Source organism: Phallusia mammillata, chromosome 3, assembly GCF_965637545.1.
Source record: "Phallusia mammillata chromosome 3, kaPhaMamm4.hap1.1, whole genome shotgun sequence".
Taxonomy (NCBI): domain Eukaryota; kingdom Metazoa; phylum Chordata; class Ascidiacea; order Phlebobranchia; family Ascidiidae; genus Phallusia; species Phallusia mammillata.
The window spans coordinates 27,973,034-27,989,938 of record NC_137254.1 but is presented as its reverse complement, the minus strand read 5'-3'; the positions used below and the strand labels follow the sequence as shown (position 1 = coordinate 27,989,938).

Below are 16,905 nucleotides of genomic sequence, written 5' to 3'. Positions count from 1 at the left end.
ATAGACGAATTTAGTTTTTAAACTGAGTTAAAGAGCAAGTCAACAGGCAATATAGTAGTTGGAAGACAAACGCTTTCTTGTGAACAAAAAAACTCAAATCAAATTTTACTGGGTGTCTCATATTGGGGAAAGACCCATTTACGTCACGGTTCGACAATGGCAGTCATGCGAAAAGTTAAATGTCTTTCCCCAATCGAGAATTTAACTTGTTTGCAGTTAATTGTGGATTGAATTTCTTCAATTTTTATGAAAAATGGACCTTGCTGTGAATTTGGAAAATCTTGACTTGACTTCAGACGACTATGTGTTGGATAATGTGGACGGTATATGAAAGAACATTACAATAAATAACAAATACAAAACACTGCAAACCTGATGTTTTACAGAACACATTCAAGAAAATTTAGAGGATGACCTTGTTAAAGAAGCACTTGAATCTGTAAGTTTGTGGTTGAACCAGGTTTTTGCCTTTAACTTTGATCATAATATGTGCAAATGGATTGCAGTTGTATTGTAATTTTTTGTTCAAGGGCGTAGATTTACGTGAATATGCGAAGCAGATTGAAAAAGATTTGTCGCAAGTGGAAAATGGATCAATTCATGATTGTGAGTTATGCATTATTAGTGCTCCAATATGCATTCTTTGTTATATAAGTTCTAATAAAGCAAACTGCACAATGCATAAGAGTCAGTATAAACAAGGACTGCCAGTGAACTTGCCTGTTGAATAAAACAAAATAATTTGTTTAGATATTGCAGAAAGTGGAAACATTGCTCAACTTCACATGCAGATTGGAGAATGTGATCAAGTCTTAGAGGTGTGACAATTTGAATTTTGTCTACTTTGTTTCCTATAATCGAATGTGGGCAGGTGTCACTTGAATGTGATATGCTCACAAAAAGTCCATCATGTCTGCTTAGTTTTTTGACTTCGGATGTTTGTGAATTTAGTTTAACCCATTGGGTTCAACCGGTCGGTTTGAGTTTCTTGCTTAAGTAGCCAAGACAGAATTAGAACACACAATGTTGCCAAAACACGATGGTTGCATTAACCACCTAAACATCTTGGCAATGTGTTAAAACTGACACAGAGTGATTGATGTTGCATCTGCTAATGGGTATGCATTGGCACCTACTTTTTTTTATTTACCTGTTCAGTTCTGATTTTCAGAGGATGGAAGCCATGCTGCATGGGTTTCAACATGACTTAAGCAGTATCAGTGCTGAGATACAGTGTTTGCAAGAGCAATCAGTCGCAATGAATGTCAAATTGAAGAATCGCCAAGCTGTCAAAAGTGAACTTAGTCAACTTGTTGATGAAATGGTTGTCCCGGAAACTATGATCACGTAATATTATTTTCAAATAATGTTAACACACAACAACAAAACATATTAACATTTAAACTGTAAGATCAACATTTTACAGAAGAGCATCCCAGTGTGCACAATCTGGTTATATCACTATGTAATTTGCTATTTAGAACAATTCTTGAGACACCTGTCACAGAGCGAGAATTTCTTGAGCAGTTACATGAGCTTAACCACAAAATCAACTTTGTTAAGCAGCATTCATACAATGAAACAGCAGCTTGTCGAGATGTCCAAGATGTTGTGGAAAAACTTAAATACAAGGTAATGAACTATTTTTTTATACTCATTATTTGTAACTTTTTAACTAGGACACCACAGAGTAAAACAACTTTGTATTATGTCTATGCTACTGATTGCTATCTTTTTCAGGCTGTAGCTAAAATTAGAGAGTTTATGCTTCAAAAAATATCCTCATTTCGAAAACCACTAAGCAATTACCAGCTGGGTCAAAATGCTATGTTAAATTGCAGGTAAGTGCTTCATGTTTAAAACGGTAAAGTAGCATCTATTCTTCAACCAACTTATTTTAAGGTTTTTCTATGAGTTTTTGTTGTCAAATGAGCGACATGTTGCAAATGAAGTGAAAGATGAATACATCGATACTCTGAGCAAAGTATATTTCTCCTACTTCAAAAGCTACCTTAATCGTATCATGAAGCTCCAGGTAGGCAACTAAAACTAAATGAGAATTTTATTTGTCTATTGATATCAAGGGCTAGATAACTGAATGCTGAAGTTATCATTTACTTTTAGAGCTAGAGCTATATTGTTTCTGCTTTTATTATTTATATGAACATAGTGTTTCTCAGTGTACAACTAATGTGATAAAGCAGTGGTCGGCAACCATCGGTCCCCGGCCCGGTGCCGGTCCGCGAGAGATTCGTTACAGGGCCGCGGAAAACTTTCTGAAGGTCCACATTTGTATCAAAGTTGTAATAACTGTAATTAGGTTGCAGTGCTGAACATTTGTGATTTTTAAAGGCCGGTCCATGATAAAAATTACAGTTTCAAACCGGTCCGCAGTGCAAAAAAGGTTGCCGACCCCTGTGATAAAGTACGTATTGCATGGTCTGTCTAAAATTGCTATAGTTATTATTCTGTTGCAACTCTGTACATGCATTGTAGTTTGATGACACAGCTGGTAAGGATGATCTCATGGCTGTAGAGGACTCATCAAAGAAAGGATTCTTTTCTTCATCTCGCCCAGCAGTCAGAAACAGATCAACTGTCTTTACAATTGGAAAACGGGATGAAATTCTTAAAGATGGCTTGGAGGCAGCAGTCATTGTTCCACATGCAGCTCAAAAGAACGAAACTAAGGTGCACTATTCTTGTGCCTACGTATTGTTGTCATAGCAAAGCAATGCGCATGGTTACATTGGTCAGATCACTGTAAAAAAGGTTACTGCTTTTGCTGATTGTTTCTTTGTTCTTTTGTTTTTCTTCATTGGAAAAAAATGCTGAAAGTGATTGGATTTAAATCACGTGCAATTTTTAGTACAGATATGCTCACTATTTTTGGACTAATTTGTTTATGTTCATTGTTGCTCCTTAGTATTCTTTTGAAAGTCTTTTCCGGAGTCAGCACTATGCTTTGTTGGACACAAGTTGTCGGGAGTATCTCTTCATCTGTGATTTCTTCATGTTTACTGCAGCGAATGCCAAAGATGTATTCAACTCAGTGTTGGGTAAAAGTCTAGCCCTATTTTTGGTAAATTTTCTCTTTGCCAATTCGGACATTAAGGAAGTCCTAAGATGTATAAGTCAATTTTTGTTTTTTTGCAGAAACATGTTGATACAATTTGTTCAGATTCCTATGACAGCATTGCTCTATTCATTTGCATTCATATTGTAAACAAGTTTAAGGTAAGATCTACAAAACAGGATTCTTCTTTCATTTGTGTTCCAATTCTGCTTATTTATGCCTTTGTAACAGAAAGGGTGGATCTTACTGACGAATAGATATTAAAAAATAACCATGCAAAAGTTTTTGTTCCTTAAAGTCCTAAAATCTGTGTCCACTCTATTTAATTTTTATCTGTTTAAATACAAGATATATGGTAAACCTTAAAAACAGGACCCATCTTAGAATGAATGTGATGAGTTTTCAATTGATAACAACTCATTTGTTTGTCAAGGTGATTATGCATGATCGAGAGGTGATGGTCCTGGATCGCTACTGGGACACTGTGAATGCAATCTTGTGGCCTCGGTTTGAGCACATTGTTAGAATGCATATTCGTAGTGTGATTGACTGCAATGTTAACCATCTTGCTTCCATTGATGTCCGACCCCACTATGTAAGCACAAAAACTACACTATACATCTTCTGTTGGTTTTGTTAACCTAATGTTACACACCAATGCATTGGTCTCTATACATTGTTGTTAAGAATACATAACATTCAGATTTGGGTAATTTGATCCATGTTTATGTACAGATGAATCCAGTAAAATAAAATTTCTATTTAATTGCTTAGGGATCATAAATCTCAAACGAAGACATTTATTCACAAACTGCTTTATTACATTGCAAAATATAATGGAGATTTGGTTATGCAGTTAATCAGATTGAGCTGTAATAGAAAATATAAGGCTTTCATACTTTGCTCTTTGGTGGATTTTGAATTCTGTTGATTTCAGATAACTCGTCGTTATGCTGAATTTAGTGCGGCTATTGTCCGAATCAATGAGAATCTACCAAATCCACAAGTAGAACAAGTGCTTAGTGAATTGCAGACAGAGGTAAGGCACAATATTGTCAAAATGGAATTTGTTTTGAAAAAATTAATAACATATAACAACTAACTGTTTCAGGTTCAAAACTTCATACTTCGATTGGCTGCTTGCTTTCGTGACAGAAAAGATCAACTCGTGTTTCTAATCAACAACTATGACATGATGTTGTCTGTCCTCATGGTAAGTAACACTTGGCTAACTTGGTCAATATGTAATAACGTCCAAGGCAAAACTAAATGAGGATAAATTTGCAGATAAAGTGATGTTGCACATCTAGTGATATTACATCTTGACAGAAAATGAAGTCCATTGAATGCATCTGAGGCCTAATTTGGGCTCATTTGCTCCTTGTATAGCATTGCCTAACACAGTGTGTTTTTAGGAGCGCACAGCCGAAGAGTCGAAGGAATCAGACAGTTTTCAGCAGCTGTTAAATAGTCGTACACAAGAATATGTGGAAGAAATTCTTGCACCACATTTTGGCGGCATGATGGCTTTTGTCAAGGAATGTGAGGTAGGATATGAAGATATAAATTTCATCAGGGATAAACAGACAAATCAAGATTTAGGCCAAAATTGTCGAATCATTTTTTGATTTGCAAAATTCAAACGTGTTAATTTTCAACAGAATGTAATCGAGTCGGGTCAGTCGGACAAGCTGCGTAGATTTGAACAAAAGGTGGCGCCCTTGGTGCAGGGTTTTGCCGCTGGGTGGCGCACAAGCGTCGATCTCATCAGTCGGGAAGTTACAAGATCATTTACCAACTTCAAAGTGGGAAGCACGATTGTTCAGGTAAAGGATGTAATCCTTCACGGCATAGCTTCACAAGCCATTTCTCTGGTTGACTTCTTTTGAAGATAAAAGTTGCCGTTAAGTTTCTTTTCATGATATATCCTACATAACTTTTAAGAACTGATGAAGGACCTCTTGTGGTCAAATTAGGTGTAAGACCCTTTGCTTTACGTTTTTTATTTAATCTATTAAGCCATTAGGTAAACTGTATGTAAACCCGTAGTGTTTACCAAAACGCCAAGCAAACCCATTCAAAAGCAGTAAAGCGATTTTCGTGCATTGGGTTCTGTTTTTGTTCTAACAGAAAGTAGTTGTTGGAAAAATAAACTGGTTGTCCCTATCTTGCAGGCTGCGTTTACCAACTTGATCCAGTACTACCATCGTTTCCAGAAACTTTTTACACAGTCTCCCTTTAAGTCCATACCCGCCCGGTCGGAGCTTGTCAACATGCATCTGATTATGGTTGAAATGAAGAAATACAAGCCAAACTTCTAACTTTCCAAGGCTCTTTACACTTAACAAAAGCAGTGCTTTTTGGGACACTAGCTGAAACGATGTAATCAAAAAACCTACGTTGCTTGCAAACCGTAACCCTTCGGTTGCATCTGTAAGGTTTGGTCACACTAGACTTCACTGGGCAATCACCAAGTCCCAAACGCCCAGTATCCCAAGCGTTTTAATGTGGCCAATAATGCAGGGCAAATCTCTTGTAGTTTTCTGTGTCGAATATGTAAAGATTTGGTGCAATAAACTTCGAGGCATATTTGAAAAAGTTTGTGTGCAACCTTCAAAGAAACACACGAGTTCAATGATTTATTTTAAAAAAGTCAATAATACGAAATAAAAAACAAATGTACAAGATGACAGAATAAAAGAGCCAGCGCTGTGAACAATATCCAATCTCCACTGTCTTACATTCCCCGCATTTAATGCTGACGAATAACAAACCAACTACTGATTTTCACTGATAAGGTGACTGTCTCATTACACGACGCTGCTGCATCTTCTAAATAACAGCATCTTCTTCTTGGAGTAGCGCTACTGCGTCCTGGTTTTCCCGAAGGATTTCGACTTCTTGTGATGCTGGGGCAATACGAGTTTGAAATTGTTCGTTTTTCTGTGCGTTGATTTGGTTCTATCAGCAAGAAATATAACGTTATTTTGATATAAGTAAACAACATATGATTTTCGGGTATAAAACGCAGATGTTTGTGCATTATATAAGCTATTGCTACCAGGCAAAATATCAAGTTTATCAAGCTCTTCTGGCATTTTATCCAAAAATACATGTTTGCGCCTTTTTTACTCCAAAGCAACTTACAGGCCAGAGACACAGAACAAGCAAGCAGAGGTTACAACATACGATGTTAAAACAAGGGCTCTTTCAGGCCTATACAAAAAAGTTGCCATTTTTACTTCAGAATATCATGTCAGTTCCTAAAATTCGGTTTACATTGTAGCTAGGACCTGCGAATAAATTTATCAAAAACTCAAAAAAGTACCAGACATAGAACAAAAACAGTACTGCAACTTTAAACCAAGAGTCGTGAAAGGGTTGTTTAATTTCTCCGAGTCAAGAAGTCTTTAACGCAGGGGTGTCCAAACTTTTTTTAACGGGGGCCAAATTTTGCCAGGTAAAGACGCCCGCGGGCCAACGTTTTTTCAGAATTAAGACACAAATTTACAGGATTTAAGGAAATTTTGTGATTTTGTTGAGTCAGCACCTTCCTTTTTACCGGTAAATGAAGTTCCATGGAAAGCTTTTGCGTGATGTAGCGTCGCCAAAACCCAAAAACTTAATACAAAGTTCCAAACTATGGCGGGCCATACGCAACACAATTTAAAAACTAGAAGGGTGGCTTAGCACATATTGCCCTTGCATATACACTATAACCTATTTTAAAACATAAATATATTTCCTATGCTTATTTTGCATTGGGGCCCACATTAGTCACCGTCTTTTATAACTTTAGTCGTTTCTGCAGGCAAAAACTCATGGGTCCCCACACATGCAAAGTTGTAGATAATGCATTTCAAGAGATAACCATGCAAAAGTCGGGTGTTGTAAGGTAAAACACAGTGATCGGCACTGGGCTTAAATAATAATACTATGTAGAATACAAACTATAAAATTAGATTCACCCCAGATATTGGTTAAAGTATGTCCTATTTAACGTTTTAAAAAAACTGACCCATTTTAGGGGGCTAGTAGGGCAACTAATTGGGTTCGACACACAAACTAAAAAATATATAAAAACCACAATGACTCAATCAATAGTACAGCAAAATTTCAGCCCAATCCGCCAATGTTTAAAATTTCGACCACTAGAGGTGTTTTGAGCAACAACCGTTACTGTTTCTGACGTCATAGGGCTGTTAACAAGCCCCTAACTGCCATGGCGCAAAAACAACCACCAAGCAACCCACCAACGAACAACAAACAACTGGTTGCCCTTGTAACACTATTGCTCCAAAGAAATCTTTCGTTTGTGGTGCCCAGTACCATACAAATACGTTTTACACTTTAGGGGCTTGTGGTGTAAATGTTAGGACTAAGGGTTGAACACAACAATTGACACCTATAAATGGAATACTATACAAGAAATCCAAATTTCAGCCAATTCTGACACTGTTTAAAAACTCACCCATTTTAGGGGGCTAGCGGGGTAAATACTGGGGTTATCAACAAAAACAAAGTGGGATGCACATCTACATAACTATATCTCCCATTTGTGTAAATTTCAGCCAAATCCATCAAACATTTGATGGAAAAACGAGTCGGACAAACTTCGGGGAAAAAATACCCATTTTAGGGGGCTAGCGGGGTAAATACTGGGGTTATCAACAAAAACAAAGTGGGATGCACATCTACATAACTATATCTACCATCTGTGTAAATTTCAGCCAAATCCATCAAACATTTGATGGAAAAACGAGTCGGACAAACTTTGGGGAGAAAAAAAAGGAAGAAAAACAAAAGAAAAAAAACAAAAACAATTTGAGTAAAATCAATATGTGTCCCCTTCAGGGAAGGGGACCCATAAAAACAGCCGCGGGCCACTTAAAATGCCGTCGGGGGCCGCATTTGGCCCGCGGGCCGCAGTTTGGACACCCCTGCTTTAACGTGTCATCAATGAACCAAAACACATCTCCTACGTCACAACAACCATGCCTCACCGGTTACGTTAATTTACGTGACAATCCACCGGAAGTTATCTTGCATTAAATCGCCCCATTGACATCACAAGACGCGATACGTCACTCGCTAACTTTTACTACCAAGTGGCAAATCGGTGAAAGTCTCAAGAAAGGTGACTGTGTTTGTCTGGTTTAAAACTGGTCCGACCAAGGCAGTGGTTCCCAAACTGTGGGCCATGGCCCAGTACTAGGCCACCAAGACATTTTCAACGGGCCACAGAGTCATTTGAACAGATTCTACTGTTTTGTTATACTGTAGATATTATTCGCTTTGTTTTGAAAAAAACATAATGTTTGCAAAGAATTCCGAATCTTGTAGCCAAATTTCAGGAGCATGTATCTCATTAAAAATAAATTGCTAGAAACCATTTCGCCTGTTTTATATATAATTTTTCGTTTGTGCCCAAATTTACAGCACGTGGTGACTGGGCCACGAATCGCTATTAAATAGACATTTGGGTCACAGACCAAAAAAGTTTGGGAATCCCTGGCCCAAGGGCAAGTAGCCCTCCAGCTGGGTATGGTTTAATTCAGTGGTTACCAACCGATTTGTAATACCGATGGTTTCGTAAATTCATTGTGTGCAGAATTCAAAGTTCTTACGAAGAACTCCCAAGTTCTAAATTTCTATCAATGCAATGACTTCGGCTTAACAGGAACAAACAACTATGAGAAACACACATTTAGTCGAATTGTCGGAGTGGGTTAAATTGGTTTAAATTTGTGGTGTGGGTTTTCAGAACCGTAAATAGGCGACGTTGTGTTAACGGTTCATACTTCAAATATAGTGGTTCGATAAAGAAAGGTTCAGGCGAGTTTGAGATCATCTTTCTCGGGGTTTGTGTTTGTCCAACTCAAGGTTGTGTTTGTACAGTAGTTGAACTGAAATACGCACTGGAAACGTTTTTCCGCCAAAACCCGATCTTATGCCCGTCTTACTCTTTGTAGCCCTGATTCCAATTTCGCACCAAACAATTTACGTACTACGTTATATAAGCTGAGCCATGGAAGTAACCCGAACCGATTGTTTCAAAACAAAGCCCAAATACACGTCCGAAAGTTAGTCCAATGTCAGCAGAAGTGAAGCAATGGGTAAAGTTAGGTCCATTTTTATTCAAACTGAAACCAGACCCTGAACTTACGTACAACTCTGCTTACTATAGTTAACATAACAGTTTTTATACTGAAAATGTAACCCTAGCAACTTGTTTTCCTGTTTTACCATTTTGTCGCTGCTTAGAACAGGGTTGTATTCGTTTTCAGAAACTGAAGATGCCAAAAAACTTTGAAGGTGAAATATATACTCCGTGCAAACGTTGTGTATCGGTTGATTCTGGCTTGGCCTAGTGTTTTATGCATTGCGTTTCTTATAATCTATTAACACATCCAAGTCTCTACGATACTTGTTATTAAACAGCGGAAATGGGTACCTGTGTTTCAGTGTCAAGTGGCGTTGGAACCACGGGCAAGGAGTCGGTTATTACGTTGGAGTTAAGCACGTTCGGGTAACATGTAATCTGGGAGGGAGCAGTCTTGTTCCGGAGGCCCTCAATCCGCTCCTCCACGCATCCAGCTGAGAGTCTTGCTTCCGCATCCGCATCCCAACAGTCATCCATTGTCTCGCATAAGATACCGAAGACCTGGAAAAGAAACAGTTGATTTTTGTATCTGAAGGTCTAATGACTTATTCTCTGTGTGGCTATAGACCGTGGCTTGTACAAATCACGAGTAATGTCAAATGAACGTTAAGTATTGTTGTGACTAATGGCGGTCCTTTGAGTTGTGCAAATGTATGTCCATACGAACTAAGTCAACGACCAGGATAAGACATGAAATTCAGACGCTTTACTCTTTTGGAAGTCCTGTTATATATCTGTGGGTTGGTTTTATTTCTAACATCCAACCGTTAAATCAATTCTAACGCATGTTCAGGACCTAAGGCTATTCTTTAGTGAGCAAAGAGCGTAACAACGAACTGATTTTTCGATCGTAAACAAACAAATATTGTTATGATCAAGCATCGTTGGTCAATTAATTTAGACGTTGGTGTATATAAAGGCGATTATTGGTGAAAATTGTTGATACATTCCTCAGAAATCGATATCCAGTGGCTCTTTTAAGCCATTGTGCCGCTCAAAACAATATAGGAAATATCTTTGTAATCCTTAAACAGCTAAATTATGTTATGTATGTAACTGATGGTGTAGCCCAGTGGTTCTCAAACTCGGTTTTCGGGGCCGCATGCGGCTCCCAACTACTTATTTTGCAGCTCGCACTAGACCTCAGAAAACCACCAAAGATTGCTATTTTAGCTTTCAAAGTCATAATGTTTAGTGATTTTCTCAAGGTTTCGTTTTTTTGTGGCTCCCCACACACTTAAAAAACTATCATTTGGCCCCGACAATAAAAAAGTTTGAGAACCACTGGTGTAGCCCCTCATATCATTAAAGATGGCATGAGCATTTGCTAAAACTCATTTTTACATCTATTTGGATTTTGGGCCCTTATATTCGACGTTATGTTTTGGCTCCTATATGATATACCAAATAATTTTTTCTTTACGTTTTTAAGGTTGGAAAAGTTTTAAAGGTTAACCAGAATTCACGTTAAAACGCAAAGACTAGTCAGTTTACGTACACACAGGGGCGCCATGCTTTTGAATGTAAAATGTGCAAATCGTCAAGTAAACGATACAGCAACCGTAAAACGTGACAGGACTACCAGACACTACACAGACGTGTAAAAAGTGTTCCATACACCCTCTAATATATTACGTCACCAGTGTTTACATGTCATAAGTCATTAAAGGTTATCAATGTTTGGTAGCCAAGTCCAGAAAATTACCAAGTGTTAAATATATATATGGCTGTTTATGTATGTGGCCTAGGGTGTTTTATGCAGCTACTAAAAATATAAAACATCTTTTGTAACCATGTTTATAAAAGGGGAATCTTTTATGGCAGTGTTTATGTTGTAACCCTAATGTAATCTAAATGTTTTTCACATAAAGGGCCTGTCAGTCAACCAAAATTTATCTTGCGGCCAAAGGACAACCCTTATCAATCAAGTTCTTCATGTATGTTGTTATCTTGGAACAGGGCACAGTGAATATCACATAACATAATAATCTCTTCAACAAACAGGACTATATTCGAAACGGAAAAATGCATTTTTTTCAACAACAAAATATAAACAATGGCAGAAACATATGACACAACAAAACAGTCATATATTGTGCTTACTGGGTGCTGCCTCCAGTTAGCTTGGATAAAAGGCCTCATCTTTTTCTCCACAACATGATCCACCATCTGTTCAAGTGTTGGATTTTGTCCTAGTTCTTCTTCATATGGCATAATATAGGTTTTGTTGTGACCACCTAAGACAGAAAACAGGGTTAATCTAAGCACTTTATAATATATTTACACTTTTGCCATTTAAACCACTGAAATAATGAGATTAACTAAAAAAATATTTGTGACAAACGAACTGCACAAAAGATTGGCTCGAAATGTAAAAACACTTAATAGACATTAACTGCAAAAAAGCATAAAACACAATTATAAGATACCAGCACTTTACACAACACCCTTTCACACATTGTCATGTGAATGCAACAGTATTGTGAATTTAAAAATATCCTGCAAAAATTTCTATTCATAGTTTTGCTGCATCAGCAATTGGTAAAAAAAGGTTTAGTGTTTTTTTTAAAGGTTTTCTCTTACCAGGCACGTCTACACATCTTGTTGTTATCTCCCACATAATAAGAGCAGCAGCATACATATCAATACGGAGAAAGGCATCCCTATGAAAGTTAATAGCACCTTCGAGAATTTCAGGAGCCATATATCTCCTTGTGCCAACCTGAAATGATAATTATAACATATTTATTTTTTAAATCAAAACTTGGTGAAAAATAAAGAAGCATAATTTTTTTTTTAAATCCTAACTGTTTTTTAAGGGTGAGTCACTGCAAAAAAGTGGCACTACAAGGGTCTAACATGGTAGTTTTTATTCTGGGTTTATTAAAGTGATTGGCATTACATAAAGGTTCAGCAAAACTTAATGGCTTGGCATATAGTAATCCTTTTCTTAGTATTGAAATCTCCTTGCAAGTAAAACAACCACCACGATTCAGGGTCATTAAAATCAGATCAAGAAAATTCAGTATAAAAACCACTAAATCTGTCACTATATTTTATTTGTTTTATCAAAGCAAATGCATTTCACTATCGCTATGGCTTGACATGCTTATAACACCCCAATACCATGCCCTATGACAGTGGACACATTTGTTGTGGTTGATAAACAATGCTTATTTTACCTTTGTCTTTATGCTATAAGTAAAATAGTAAATTACCTGGCCATGACTGTCTCCAGTGCTTTCGCTTGGATCAAACTTTACAGCTAATCCGAAGTCAGCAATACATGCTGTTAAATCAGATTTGATGAGAATGTTTTTGCTCTTCAAGTCTCTGTGAGCAATAGCTGGCTTGTATCCATTTCTGGAGGCCCTGTAGACCAATGCATGTTATTTCAATACAACAATGGCTGTTTTCAAACTTCTATGCTACCCAGAAACACCATAGACTTGAAGAGTAATTTCCTGAGTGCTTTTTTATACCAGGTTCTAAAGTTTGACTGACAATCTGCACTGATGATGACAACAGTGATTGTTGAAATGTCTGCATAATGTATTCTACATACACAAGTTCTTTGGCAGTTATGTTTATGATTATACGCTACCCAGAATTCAAGTATTTATGTGATCTTCTCTGCATAATATGTTGTTACAGCAGAATTGGATCTTTACAAGCTACGACATGCAATGTATATATTTCAGTCAATGCAGCATTGATAGACCAACCTAAACATGATGTCTTGATGAAGGAAAGACAAGCCAGTGGCCATTGTCTTCATAAACTTTAATGCATTGTCCAAACTAAAAGTCTCAACCTTTAAATAGTCAGCAAGTGAACCCTGTTAGAAAAAAAAACAATTGTTAAGCAACTGTTTACCTTCATACATTTAAATCATTTTAAGAATGGACAGAATGTAAATGTTAGCGGTTTAGGGCATTGGTTTTCATTTTTTTTCTTTTTTGGTTTACCCCCTTTCAGGTTTCAATCGCAAAATACCCCTGAACAGGTTATACAGACCAGTTAATACAATAAATATACTTTTGTGTGTAATGGAACATTGTGGTTAATAACAAGAAAAGCTATGCAAGTTGCAGTGGCTACTATCCCTTACTTATCCTTTTCCACTCGCTTAAAAACAAATTCACACCAGACAATAACAAAGACAATGTAAACAACATATACATGTCTCTTTCCTTTATCTATGCAAACCCTTCCTAACCTTTTCATGGAAGTCAGTGATAAGCCACAATTCAGCATCGACACCAACACCACGGCTTGCAGCTGCAATAAAGTGCAAAATGTTTGGATGCTCATGCATCATTTCAGTGCTGAATATGTCCTGCTCATTTTGCCAGGATTTCTTGTCCTGAAAAACAATCAAAGAGTTTGGATCGGTGGTTCTCAACCAGTGGTAAGCATACTCTTTGTGGTACACCAGGGCCTGTTAGGTGGCACAGGAGTAGCTTTTATTTGCCAGATCGAGAATTGCAGACACAACTGACACTTTCTGTCCCCATTACAATTTGATTTCAGGAGTGATAACAGATACTACTGGAAACAGATACCCAAAAGTGAACTTCATTACACAGTAACAATTGATAAGTCACAATATTTTAAAAGTGATTCACCAATCATTTTGTTACAATAGACCATGCAAAAAAGGCCTAAACGTTACGAAAACTTACAGACACAAAAAGTAGCAGCAACTTCATGGCAATGAACTAAACAGATACAGCAAGTACTGACTAAGATCAGATCATCTTTAGTTAATCAGAAATCAATCAAGCATCTTAAGTTTGAATACCTGCATGTAAAATATTTTGACAGCAACATAGTGGTCTTGTGATTGAGCCTTCCATACACATCCATATCTTCCTCTAGCTTTCAACTCAATCAACTGTGGAAGCTCAAACTCTGGTGGTAGAAGAAGTGATTGAACTGCTGTGGTTGTCGTGTTTGGTGTCTCCTGCAAAGTTCACATGCACTCTGTTAACATGTAGTTTAAATGTAGACTTAATGAGAGATCAGGTTATATGAGCAGATGTTTTTCTGCCAACTACCAAATCAATACAGAATAGCTCAGTTTCTACTGTAGGCTGTAGGGAAAACACTGTATTAAAAACAGTTATTTTTTATCATTATTGCAATACATATACAAGTTAGAAAAGAAACATCACTCCCCATTAATCATGTTAAAACAATTTTGTTCAGCGATAGAACAAAGATTTTTTTACTTGAAAAAACCCTGTAAGTCTGTATTAACAGTGTAAGTTATGGTTACATTCTGCTATTTTATAAATTTGGTCAAGTTAGAAGAGTATACAGAACTAATGTACTGCATATATGTGTACTTATGCAATTTCAAGGCTTTGTAAAATTAAAGGCACAAGTCACATTTAAAAGTTCAATCTCAAGTTATATTCATTTCAACAGGTGCTTACCACACTTGCGATTTCAATGCTGTCAAAAGGCTTTTTCTGTCGTTTGTAAAAGCAGTAAGCAACCACAATGATAATGACAAACAATATTATGGGAACGAGAACATAGGCGAAAATCTGCAAAGTTTGGATGTCCTCCTCTGGTATTGGAGCTGGCTCTTCTGCAAATAATATATCACATATACAGATGTTGATGTGACTGAATTTTATGCTAAAAACCTGACAACCAACAGAGCTTTTCCAGTCACAAAATAAACATGCTGTTATCTCAATGCATACCTTCCTTTAGAGGGGGCATATCCAAGCTACTAAACTTTGTGTTGCAATTGTCAGTGGAGCAACAACAAAACATAAACTTGTCCTTCCGTTTCAAGTTCGCTATACAAGATGACCTACATCAAAAAAACAAGTCTGAATGTCATGAGCCAGTTAAATATATAAAAGTCAACAAATGGTTAGTAAGCTACAAAGAATGCAAACTGTTTGGACTGATAAGGTTTTCTTATTGCAGTTGATGACAGGACATAGACCTTATTGGTTAGTGACAGCTATATATAGGTGAACAAACAGAATATAAAGTAAAGTAAATGCTTGTAAGTTCAACAAATAAAACCGAAATCATCAGTTTCTGTAAAAAAGCAAACATGTTGTAGAATGCCAAAATGATGCAGTTAAACTGGAAAATAGGTAAGAATGCCGTTATAAAACACATGCAAAGCTCAGAGGCAAACAACAACTCAGGGGACAACAAGAGAAATCAGAACAAAGAAAGATAACATAACTGATAAGCCATGATAAACACACAGTAGAAAGTAATCAACCCAAAGGTGATTTACCTGTTTTTGTTAAACAGCTTAAATATTCAACTGATTTAAAGCAAAAATATCCTTACATACACAAGGGTTTCAGCTCTTATTCTCACACTTACTCTTCCTCACAAGGTTCTTTTTGGTCCCAACATCCTTTCCGCATTACTGTTATATTTCCGCTGTGGTTTGTCCACAAAACATAGCAATGCTCAAAGGAACTGCCAAGTGCCATACAAGATTGTGTTTTGTTGCAGAAATCATTCTTAGTTTTGAAGTCCTTAAAAATAATAAGCGAATAAACATGTATAAACAATACACTTTTAAAAATATTTTGCATCATAATACAATAACTACCCTCCATGACACAATAAAAACAACATTTTGAGAATTTTTATCTTTTAAGGAGTTGAGGTAAATGAGACTGAACTTAGTGAAATAAAGCCAAGTTGTTTTCAAAATCGAGTGTCTATAAAACATAAAAATACAACTTACCTCTTTTTGACATGGACTATCAGTGCTCCACGCTGTTGAAAAGTAATCACATGTGTTAGGTCCTGCCAAGGAGGAACCTGTTGCGACCACCAATACAATACCAACAATCATATATTGGTACATTTTTGTACCTTAACAGTTCAATCCCTAATGAGTATTGAGAATTAACAGTTAATCCACATTTCCACTTAAAACCTATGCAGAAAAATATTGTTAGTGTTTTCAATTATCAAGAAAATCTAGGTGCAAATACAAAACTCATGCAATTTGATTAGTGTTAGCAACAGAAAAGCCTACTTGCAACACAATTTAAACCAAATAAATCTTATCACTGAAATTAAACTCCATTAATAGCATCAGCTGAAAGTTACCTAACTAACTTGCTGTGTGTATAAAGCTGGCTCGCACGCATTTAACAAATCAAGGCAAACCAACCTGGCTAAAAAAGAGCGCAGAAAAAATGTGGCAACGATGTACACGGACGGTATTCACGCCAATGCGCGAGTGAGAGGAGTTTCTTTGTTTCTTTTTTATAGATTAGGAGGGCCCCGCAGGGCAATGGACCAGAAAACCATAGGCGCTGGGTTGTTTGACAACAGGACTACAAGGCAACGTGGGATTAATTTGTGGGATACGTGAAAGCATACAGTGTGGCTTGGCCTAAAATACACCGCTGGTAACTTTTGCAAACATACTTGTATCGCTTGTGCCTGAAAGTTTCTTCAATAAAACGCAACTTCTGATGCGTTGTACACAAGCACAAACTTTGCGCAGCTGTGAAATGGTTTAGTGGTTGCCGCTTGGTCGACCACATGAACAGTCCAGTAATGCGCTGTTACACAACTACGGAAAATCATAGTGCTAAAAGATTAAGTAACGTTATTGAAAAAGTTGCAACTGTACAGTCCCTAGTTGCAGCGTTATACA

At 37.0% G+C, this 16,905-nt stretch overlaps 2 protein-coding genes across 2 annotated transcripts; one reads left to right on the top strand and one right to left on the bottom strand.

Annotated features, from left to right (window-relative positions):
* The first annotated feature begins 68 nt into the window (after positions 1-68).
* LOC145220514 (vacuolar protein sorting-associated protein 52 homolog) lies at positions 69-5,674 on the top strand. Its single transcript, XM_080087729.1, has 17 exons — positions 69-323; positions 387-439; positions 531-606; positions 751-818; positions 1,172-1,347; positions 1,482-1,632; positions 1,741-1,841; positions 1,903-2,035; positions 2,497-2,691; positions 2,927-3,082; positions 3,157-3,237; positions 3,510-3,671; positions 4,014-4,115; positions 4,188-4,289; positions 4,492-4,623; positions 4,738-4,902; positions 5,251-5,674. The coding sequence occupies exons 1-17, from the start codon at positions 254-256 to the stop codon at positions 5,395-5,397; spliced, it is 2,070 nt and encodes a 689-aa protein (XP_079943855.1). The 5' UTR covers positions 69-253; the 3' UTR covers positions 5,398-5,674.
* LOC145220515 (activin receptor type-2B-like) lies at positions 5,666-16,193 on the bottom strand. Its single transcript, XM_080087730.1, has 12 exons — positions 15,979-16,193; positions 15,606-15,763; positions 14,957-15,069; positions 14,681-14,838; positions 14,044-14,205; positions 13,459-13,605; positions 12,965-13,077; positions 12,458-12,611; positions 11,823-11,961; positions 11,343-11,476; positions 9,531-9,740; positions 5,666-6,037 (listed from the first exon to the last, which is right to left on the bottom strand). The coding sequence occupies exons 1-12, from the start codon at positions 16,099-16,101 to the stop codon at positions 5,909-5,911; spliced, it is 1,740 nt and encodes a 579-aa protein (XP_079943856.1). The 5' UTR covers positions 16,102-16,193; the 3' UTR covers positions 5,666-5,908.
* Positions 16,194-16,905: the final 712 nt, after the last annotated feature.

Coding starts and splice junctions, on each gene's coding strand:
- LOC145220514 (XM_080087729.1), top strand. CDS start 254: ATGGACCTTGCTGTGAATTTGGAAAATCTTGACTTGACTTCAGACGAC. Junction 3,672..4,013: donor TTGATGTCCGACCCCACTAT/GTAAGCACAAAA, acceptor TGTTGATTTCAG/ATAACTCGTCGTTATGCTGA. Junction 4,116..4,187: donor TTAGTGAATTGCAGACAGAG/GTAAGGCACAAT, acceptor TAACTGTTTCAG/GTTCAAAACTTCATACTTCG.
- LOC145220515 (XM_080087730.1), bottom strand. CDS start 16,101: ATGTACCAATATATGATTGTTGGTATTGTATTGGTGGTCGCAACAGGT. Junction 15,070..15,605: donor AAAGAACCTTGTGAGGAAGA/GTAAGTGTGAGA, acceptor TTTTTGATGTAG/GTCATCTTGTATAGCGAACT. Junction 14,839..14,956: donor TATGCCCCCTCTAAAGGAAG/GTATGCATTGAG, acceptor TATTATTTGCAG/AAGAGCCAGCTCCAATACCA.